The sequence below is a fragment of the Sipha flava genome, unplaced genomic scaffold (assembly GCF_003268045.1).
Source record: "Sipha flava isolate LNK unplaced genomic scaffold, YSA_version1 18534_pilon_pilon, whole genome shotgun sequence".
NCBI classification, from domain to species: domain Eukaryota; kingdom Metazoa; phylum Arthropoda; class Insecta; order Hemiptera; family Aphididae; genus Sipha; species Sipha flava.
In genome coordinates, this window is record NW_020272330.1 from 1 (window position 1) to 11,133 (window position 11,133).

The 11,133-nt window shown below is 28.1% G+C and overlaps 2 protein-coding genes across 2 annotated transcripts; both read right to left on the reverse strand.

The window, feature by feature from the left end:
• Positions 1-14: 14 nt before the first annotated feature.
• Positions 15-1,328, reverse strand: LOC112681092 (jmjC domain-containing histone demethylation protein 1-like; the record flags this gene model as incomplete). The annotated part of the gene is made up of 1 exon (XM_025551361.1): positions 15-1,328. A coding segment is annotated over exon 1 (1,211 nt), but the record flags the coding sequence as incomplete, so codon positions are not given.
• An 8,390-nt stretch (positions 1,329-9,718) lies between these two features.
• LOC112681093 (jmjC domain-containing histone demethylation protein 1-like) lies at positions 9,719-11,125 on the reverse strand (the record flags this gene model as incomplete). The annotated part of the gene is made up of 1 exon (XM_025551362.1): positions 9,719-11,125. A coding segment is annotated over one exon (1,407 nt), but the record flags the coding sequence as incomplete, so codon positions are not given.
• Between the last annotated feature and the right edge of the window lie 8 nt (positions 11,126-11,133).

Sequence of the window (11,133 nt, forward strand, 5' to 3'; positions counted from 1 at the left end):
TTTTTCCATAAGACGGTAAACCATGTAAATATCTTGTTATTTCATAAATACCATAAATCTCCTGTAAACTAAAATGAATATATCCAACTGGGGCTGGAGGAGGTACAACACTTTCAGTTAAATGAGATATACCCAAACCACAGTAAACATAACGTTCCAAAACATACCACAGCGTTTCAATAAAAAAGGGATACCTAAACTTTTCAGGGACATTGGTGGACTCTTCAGCTTTTGCGACACGTAGTTGTTCTTGAATACCAAAGGAATGTAAAAAGTGTCCTCCGAATACTATAGAGTCTTTAGTAGTATAAACAGCATAAATCCAACCAGTAGGTATGAAAAATGTATCTCCTGCGTTCAATGTTACACGTCCACATTCTTTAACAGTATCTCCGAAAAATGTGTCACCCTGTTTGCCAGACAATATCCATTGTTCATACAGACTAATGTTTACATCCGTAGGAGGAACTATCCAAAACACTTTGCTCCCTTTAAATATATGAATCCAGACAGATGCACCACCAAAATCAATGTGAAAATCTGTATAACAGCCTTTAACCGACATCAAACAAAACTTTTGTACCTTTGGATACGGCGTACCACCATATTTTACATTAGTTGATTTTGTTTGACTTCCTTTAAAATGTCTGGGCCAAACACAATCAACCCAATCCAATTCTCGCACAATATTGGGACTTTTTACATATTTTTCTAGCTTAGTGTTGCTGAACTCGAGTGGATTTACATTTAACAGTTTGTCTTTAATTGGTTCCTGATAATATTTTCCCCATCTCTTAAAATTTATTTTAAACTTCTTTTGAGTTTTTACATCAGTTACATCTAGTTTTCTTCTTGAACCCACATAAGTAATAATACGATTTACAGAAAAATTAGGAGTAGGAACGCGTAAACCGAGACCTACCTTATCATTAAACAACAATGGTATTGTAAAACCATATTTTTGTAAGTAGGAAATGGTCAAATCTTTTCCCTCCATCCGCTTAACGAAATAGGAATCTGTATAACTTGTTGAGTCAAGTTTATCTTGAAGACTATAAGATCGTACACCATCAATTTCATCTCCAAACGCCCCGCCTTCGGAATATGTTTTTTTTTCATTGCGAGTTTTGCTTCTCGTCCAATATTTGTGCTGCGCCGGAAGCGGCGGCGGGACAGCGGCAGTGTTAGTTTTCCCGGGCTGGTTGTCACGCGAATTCGACGCCATTCTCGAACAATAATCGCTTGCGCCTTCTCTCCGACGACGTTGAAAGGTAGCGGTGCGCGCACTAGTACACTCACTGATAGACAGTTGAGATACACAGAACGGCCATTATCACTGCAATTTAAAGAAAGCTGATTGTGCAGTGTAACCATTTTATACAAACTAAAATATTTTACTGATTTAGTATTGTTCATGATGATAAATTCATAATATAATATTATTATTCATTAATAATTATTAATATTTCGAGTAATATTGTACTATTACAGTTAATGAGAGCGGTAAAATAAAAATTATAAACCCATAACCAATAATATATAACTGACGCGGTACACACGTTCACACCGGCACGCACCGACGCACGCTACGATTCTCTTCTCTCGCTGCCCGTTCGATTGGTCGCTCGCACGCACGCACCCACTCTAACCTCGCGTGGTGACTGCGTGTCGAGATCGTTACGAAAAATGTGATCGAGCGTGTCGAACGGAAGTGGATTGGGGGGGGGGGGGTATAGGTTAGTGAAGATAGAAAGAAAGAGTTACGTTTCAAATTAAATAAATAAAAATTATTGATATTATGATTAAAATTATTACAAAACAATATTATAAGGTTAAAATGAGAATCCCTGAATATATAGTAGAAAATATTACACTATTTGCTATAACGTATTTACGAAAACAATAAGGGAAAAAATTCTATAAAACATAAACTATTTTTTATGTACCGTGTACCGTGGTACACGGTTTGGAAACCGCTGCATTAGATCATATATAAGTATATAATATAAGATTCATACGATATTATCAATTTGGAGCGAGTATAATATACTCCAAAGAAACTTTTACTTATATCGGCTTTGGTAATTTTTACTTGGCTCTTTCTTACAATAATATCATTGATTCGCGTATCTCTATATATTCGCGATCCATTCTTTTATATGTCTATGTTCATTTTTGATTGGATGCGAATCATGTCCGTCTCATATTCCAAAATGCAAACAACACTCACCATGCGTGATAAGAATTATGATAACGTAAATGGTCTACGAAATCCGAATATCTTTGACTTTTGAGCAACACTATTAATTTTGTAAACATCTTATATGCAAGCTACCAGAGTGTGGCGAAAGTTTTTTTGGCATTAACAGATGGTTGATGCCAACAAACAGTTGAATCAAAAAAAAAAAAAATTCTATATTAATAATAATATTATTTTATTATTTTATTCTTATTAATAATCTTAATTGTTTGTCCATCCAGACTGTTTATTATGTGATACAATAAAATAAGGTATATAAGAGTAGCGGTAATCTACAGGTTATTTTAAGTTTTGGTAGGAGCGCTGTAGCCCCACCCACAGATTTTTTAAATAATTTTTAAAAAAAAAAAAATTTTCAAAAAAATATTAACAATACAATCGAAAACAGAACTATTCGCAATTTTTTGTTGCTGAAATTTTTCCTGTTTACTACCAACAGTTTTTTTTTAAAAAAAAAATTATAAAGTACTATTTGTTCTATTAATGTAAATTGAATTTCCAACTCAACAAATCAATTGGACAGGTTAGTTATTAATTAAAGTGTATTTTTATTATTCGAAAAAAAAAAAAAAAAAAGAAATGTATTCACAAATGTATCATGACCTATTTATAAAATAAAAATTCAATTTTAAAATCATTTTGGATTTTTACTAAAAATTTCCAATACGGATTTCATGAACTGTAAATGTCGGGTTTGATGGTTTCAAAAATATTTGTTTGAATTAGTAAACTGGGTACATTATTATACAAAAAAAATTTAGCACATTTAGTATGTACATAGTATTTAAATATTTACGATTATATAAAAACTCTTTACTGATTGTAGTTTACGGACTCGGTTCAATTTACTAAAAACAAATGTTATAATACTATTTATTTTAATTTTAAAGTAAATATATATAATGAAAAGCATTACCGTGAGAATGTATACAATAAAGAATGATTGAAAATAATATAGTTTGTTATTAATAATATTATTATTATTTATGAATTAGGTATGATTATAATATGATTTTTTTTATAAATTATAGGTAATTATATTAATAATATCATTATAAAATTAAATTAATAAAAAAATCAATTACGAACTTTGATGACATTAGTCGCCAAAATAAGTCAACTGGCAATCTTCACACTTTTAAGTATTGAAAGACCTTACTTTCAATCAAATATTTCATCGAAAAAAACAAATTCTTTTAATCAATAAAAATTATAGTTCTTTTAAAAATGATAACATAGGATTTAAGGTATCCACCATTTATTTTATTAAAATACTATATATAATATTATTATTATATCATATTATAGATATTTTTGAAAAAACATTACAAAATAAAAATGATTGTTATACTTAACCAGTGGTTAAATGGTTAGGTTAGTTAATGATAAAAAACATAAATTATTTATCAATGTAAAATTATTAATCCGTAAAATATTTAATAAAACTCAGATAATTTCTACTACATCACAGCTAAAATTTCAAAATTGAAAATTTTAAATCATATTTCATCATATATAAATTATAATTCATTGTTTTTTTTATATTTTTTATTAAATAATTTTTTGTATTGTTTCAACAGTATTTATTTATTTGAATTAATATTATTATTAAGTTTCTGTTCATAACTATATTTATTAAACTGAATAAATATGACTACATTAATTTCCAGATTGTTATTCTTATCCCCTTCATTAATCGTGTTTGCTTGTTTTTATACTTATTTGATATTCTGTTTTACCTACTATTTGAACATTATTAGGTCTTTGGTCTGAAGACGTAACGGTGGAAACGGAATGGAAATAGTTTTTTTTTTTTTTTTTATGGAAGATAAATTATTTGTCTTTACCAGGTTTATTAAAAATGAATTTATAATATTATTGTCATAGATCATTATATCTTCGGTGGTTAATTGGTATATTAATAATTTTAACGGGGCGAGCTAGATTTAGAAAGATTTAGATTTGAAAAGCGAATATTATATTATAATTATAATATTATTCGGAATTTTATTTCGGTATAAACACCGATAACGGTGGTCCGTCATTTGATACAATTATAATATAATCCGACCGCCGAGGAAATTCTCATTAAGACAAGAATAATTATTATATTAAAATTTAATAAATTAGTAGATTAGAATTTGCGAAAAATTATTTTTTCATTGATACAGCGCTATCTACTAGCAATCCGCATAAACAGTTTTTGTCGCCGAAAACCCATGTTAAAAATACTGTGGTAGGCCATCTATTTAATATAAGTATCGTTCCTTAGGTTTCTATCGCTATTAATAGTACTTTTAACTTTCCATAAAGTTGTGTGTTGACGATATATATAATTGAAATAGTTCGACAATGAATCCGTGGTATTCATTGCGCTTTGCCATAATAACTGGAATTCAACTGAACCGAAAACATTTCAAACAAGCACAATCTCCATTAATTATTTGCACAATACCCATGCATAATATACGTGTCAGATACAAAATAATATTGCGTATTATAATTCATCGTGTAAGGAAACCTTTTAATTATCTCCAGAATACACTGAAAATTGAACTGTTAAAGCTGGTTAAGGTCCCTACACGCTATTGTGGTGGCGATATTAAAATCACTGAACTGAACACATTGCCGGCGGTGACAATTTGTATCCAGTATAAACATAATATATTTATATATTACATAAAATAATTATGTAGTTAGTTAATTAATTCCTATGCAATACGATATATTATTTGATAAATTGACGATTGATCTATATAATACGTTAGTGTAATATTAAGTACTTTTACTAATACATATATTATATTTATAATAAATATATGTAATATATTGTATTGATTATTTTTACATGAAACTAACCTTCATTTTAAATACATGGTATCCACTTAAAAGCATACAAAAACAAATTAGTTAGTAATTAGTAAGTTAGTTAGTCAATAATGAATAAAAAATAGTAATTTTTAATTTCGTATAATTATACATATTTTCATAATCTAAAAGTATAATAATGTATATAATAATAAATAGATAATTTAAAATAATAAATAGTAATACAAATTTATTTGAAGTACTAACATTGATTTTGAGGAAAAATTAAGGATGTCAATAGAAAATACCGCTGCGCGGTGGATCAAGAATGCTGCGGTTTTCAAATAAATCGCACGGCAAGGCAATATTTAACTGCGGCCAAATTACAGCTACAGTGAGGCAAGGGCGTATTTTGGGGGTTGATATGGGTGTTAGAATACCCCCCCCCCATCAACCGTATTTTATCGTATTTCAACAAACTGCAAACTTACATACAGTATAATTTTAATAAACGATGTATACAACTTGTAGATTTTTCATATACCGTCTTAATACAATAATTTACATTTATATAAGAATTTATATAAATACATGGTATCTATTGATGTAATACGGGAGGAGAAAGAGCGCCTACTTACCATAAGTCTATTACATTTTTAAACACCCCCCCCCCCTTAAATGAATCCTGGATAGGCCACTGGTGTGCGGATTCCCATTACAAAACGCAATAAGTACAATACGGATAACCAGTATTTGAAAACATATCTCAGGAAATTGTAACAAGTATGATTAATAATAAATGCACGAAAAAAACTGGTTGCCGGTATACTAAAAAAATTGAAAATTTCTTTAACTTTGCATTTTTATTCTCCTAAGGTTTATGAATATGGCAGATTTGTGCTTTATTAATTAATACTCTATATCGGGTATTGAATATTTTATTCTATATATGCTCCATGGAGATTTAGCATGAGTAGTGCAGAATAGCAGTAATTTAGAAACGGATCATTTCATTGCATTATTAGAGGCTTTGGTAATTGCTTTAACTACTTGTTAAATACTACAGCATAGAATAAAATGTCAAATATTTTTCAATATGAATTCAAAATGTATTTTATTGTTATAAATGGATTTATGTATAAACATACACACACATACATATATATTATATATAACATAATTTACTAATATTGTATACCAGGCGTCACCAAATTCATTTTATTGGCTCTGGAAAACTTCCATAATTTCTAATATGGCCCACCCTTCAAAAGTATTATTTGATGACTTCTGTTGTATATTATTAATAACTTAAAATATTGTTACCTATGTAATTTAAGTTTTCTATAGGTTGTTGTGTATTTGTGGCATAACCTTCATTAAAAAATATCTCTTTTTATAGATCTGTACTAGCACTTCCACATAAAAAATCAATTAAAAGTTAGACTTCTTCTGTAAATGGAGAACCAGGATTTATCCAAGAATTTTTGAGATCATTAAATACATTACATCCACAAGACAAGCATTTTAATTTAACTTTCGATGCAATGTCTATAAGAAGACGGGTAATCTGGAATGATAAAGATAATATATTTGTTGGTTACTGTGATTTTGGTAATGATCTACAACTCGATGGAAATCAAGTGGAAGCTACAGAAGTATTAGTGTTTATGTTAATAAGCTTAAATGGAAAATGGAAATTTTCAATTGGTTATTTTTTTCAAAATAAAATCCAATCTCATGTACAGGCTGAAATTATCAACACTGCATTGAAACTTACTTATGATATAGGTATATAGGGGATTACATGCGATGGAATATACACAAATATATCAGAGAAGACAATTTTAGGATGTAAAATTAATGTAGATATGTATTAAAAGACATTATATCATATTTTTTTATCCTATAAATAAATCTCAAGTGTATTATGTGTCAGATCCGTGACATAATTTAAAATTATCTAGAAACATTTTAGGAAACTGTGGTATATTAGAATCAAATATAGGAATTATTCGTTGGAAACATACTTCTAACCTTAATACTGTTCAAAATGACTTTTTCTTTGATTTTCTGATAAGTTATCCATGTATCATATTAACTGGAGAAATAATTAAATGAAAGTTAAATATCTAGCACACACTTTCAGTGCATCAACAGCAGATGCGCTAGTTTTTGAAACAAATTAACTTTCCAACATTTTCTAATGTTGACGGTACAATTGAATATTGTCGAGTAATGGACAAAATATATTGAACATTTAAATTCAAAAAGTTATTTTTTGAAAGGTTTTAAACTATCACTTTCTATAAAAAAAATATTGAAATTTTAAAAGAAGTTATAATACCTATTATACATTATTAATATGAATTCAAGTTTTGAGGAAAATTCTTGTATAAGTCAGATAAAAAAAAACATTTATTATAGGTTTTACTGTTGCAATAAAATCTATGTTTAGCATTTCTCCAGCAATATTTTCTAGTAATTATGATGAAATGAAATTTAGTTATATTTTAACATACAAATTCAGATTTAATTGAAGCAAAAAAATAAATTATTTATTATATTTTGGGTTACATTTTTTAGATTGTCAATCAGTTAGTTTTGAACAGTCATATGGAAACGTGTTTTCTGTGAACACTTTGAATCAAAAAGTCAAAAACATGAACAAATATTGTGTTGATTTAAGCTTGTACAGTTACATATTGTATCGGTACAAATAAATATATGTAATGTAGTAGTAGAACACTAAATAATCCTTATACTGATTTTTCAGGAGAAGAGTTTTAATATTTTTATTAGGTAGTAACTTGTTCAACAGTAGTGAAGAATGCTTATCAACTAGCTAGTTATGTTAACACACTCGTACTAAGTCATAATACATTCTCTAGGACAGTTCCATTGACAGATGGACAATAGCATCTACAGTCTACGCAGTTTACTTAACACCCACTCAGCATTCACTATCACATTTGTATAAATTGAAAATATACCAATTAATATACTAGTAATTGATCAAAATGAAAATATGTTTTAGAAAGCCCATCTGGAATTGGTAGGGGTGAAGGATTTTAAACAAGGGATATGAGCGCAAAGAAAGACGGTCTTGGAATTTTTTTAGAAGTATTCGGTTCCTTCATTAATAGTTTTTAATTTCAGATTTGAATGAAGAGTATAATTTTGTTACATAAATATAGGGAATCATTAATTAATTTTTCTCTCATAGTCTCATAATTTTTTATAAGATGGGCCCATGTTAGTTGTTTATCTACTGTAATACCCAAGTATTTAACTGTGGGAGAAGAAGGAATTGGAACTCCATTGAGAGTTACCTGCGGTTAAGAATAAGGCACAATAGTTTAGCCAAAAAATTATTGTCAATCATAATAAAATAATAATAAATTAAAATAAGATTAAAAATTAGTAAATGATTAATAATTGCATATTAATATATAAATAAATGAATGGTTACTATATAGAATAATTAAATAAGAAGTATTATTATATTTGTAAAATACAACTGGTTTTGAATTAAAAATTCATCTCAAGTGTATATAAAATCAATAAAATTGCATATAGGTAAACATTTAAATTTATTTTTAACATAATTTTTTACATTAAACAATAAGGCATTATTTAATAATAAACTACTTACTTAAATAAAACACACTTTTAGAATGAAAAAAAAAAATAATACTATCTCTTTTCTTTATCTTAAATCTTTATTATTTTATATTAGTAAATAAATCAATACTACAGTCGTAAATCTGAAGTATAATTATATTGTGATTAAACCCTTTATAAATAATGTAGTTTAAAAAAATAAAATAAATATATCCTATATGTTTTTGAAGAGCGGGTTATAGTTCCATTCAATTTTATTTTTTATTTTTTTTTCAAGCTGGTATTCGGTTGATTCTATTGGTTCTGTATTATTTTTATGTCATAATATCTTATTTTCATAATCTATTAAAATACATACTTACATAACTTGACTGGGGCAACTGCTCCCACGACCTAAAACTACATTGTTCCAGGGTTTTTAGCATTCCTATACCTAATATTTTATTAATTTGCTACACATATGCAGCTAAATATAAAAGTATATAATAGTATTTTTATTGTGAAAAATAGTTTCTTTGTAATTTTATTATAATAATAAATATTAATTATGGTTTAAAAAAAAAATAGTAATTTTATTATTGTTTCGATTAAATCTTATAGTTTATACAAAAAAAATATTTTTTTAAAATGAGTTAATAAATAAAAATAGAAATATATATAATATAATAATATAAGTGTTAATATATATAATATATTAACACAATTAAGTAAAAATGACCTTTTTAATTATTTGTATTGTATGTAGTTAATATTTTTTTTTTTTTTTTTACTGATAGATACGATCAAAATTGTTTAATTAAGGAAATATACTCAAAAAATATTTAACTGTTGGCAATTCATACTTGAAACATAAAGATTCTTTTTTTAAAATAACTAATAATTAATAAGAAAAAATATGTAATTTAAAAAAAAGGAATCAAACGCTTTTAACTACATTTATAAAACAGTGTAATTATCAATTTATATATTTATTGAACATTTATACAATTTTTATACAACTTTTATACAATTCATATATACATACATACATCAATTTGGCATCAACCACCTGTTGATGCCAAAAAAACATTTGGCACATTCTGGTCTCTTGCATTGACATGATCTCCTACAGCCCGAAGGATTCGCATTTCCTGTTTTACGGATCTTCATTTTACTATTCATGTCTCCAGCACTATTATGAGACCTTTTTTTTCTTTCTTTGTCTCCTTGCATTTGAAGAATAAGTTTTCCACTTATGACATCTTCAGGTTGGTCATGTATATGTGTATTATAAACAGAATATCCATATTTTATTAATTCACTAGGATTCTTGACAAAAGGAGGAACTCTTTTTCCATAAGACGGTAAACCATGTAAATATCTTGTTATTTCATAAATACCATAAATCTCCTGTAAACTAAAATGAATATATCCAACTGGGGCTGGAGGAGGTACAACACTTTCAGTTAAATGAGATATACCCAAACCACAGTAAACATAACGTTCCAAAACATACCACAGCGTTTCAATAAAAAAGGGATACCTAAACTTTTCAGGGACATTGGTGGACTCTTCAGCTTTTGCGACACGTAGTTGTTCTTGAATACCAAAGGAATGTAAAAAGTGTCCTCCGAATACTATAGAGTCTTTAGTAGTATAAACAGCATAAATCCAACCAGTAGGTATGAAAAATGTATCTCCTGCGTTCAATGTTACACGTCCACATTCTTTAACAGTATCTCCGAAAAATGTGTCACCCTGTTTGCCAGACAATATCCATTGTTCATACAGACTAATGTTTACATCCGTAGGAGGAACTATCCAAAACACTTTGCTCCCTTTAAATATATGAATCCAGACAGATGCACCACCAAAATCAATGTGAAAATCTGTATAACAGCCTTTAACCGACATCAAACAAAACTTTTGTACCTTTGGATACGGCGTACCACCATATTTTACATTAGTTGATTTTGTTTGACTTCCTTTAAAATGTCTGGGCCAAACACAATCAACCCAATCCAATTCTCGCACAATATTGGGACTTTTTACATATTTTTCTAGCTTAGTGTTGCTGAACTCGAGTGGATTTACATTTAACAGTTTGTCTTTAATTGGTTCCTGATAATATTTTCCCCATCTCTTAAAATTTATTTTAAACTTCTTTTGAGTTTTTACATCAGTTACATCTAGTTTTCTTCTTGAACCCACATAAGTAATAATACGATTTACAGAAAAATTAGGAGTAGGAACGCGTAAACCGAGACCTACCTTATCATTAAACAACAATGGTATTGTAAAACCATATTTTTGTAAGTAGGAAATGGTCAAATCTTTTCCCTCCATCCGCTTAACGAAATAGGAATCTGTATAACTTGTTGAGTCAAGTTTATCTTGAAGACTATAAGATCGTACACCATCAATTTCATCTCCAAACGCCCCGCCTTCGGAATATGTTTTTTTTT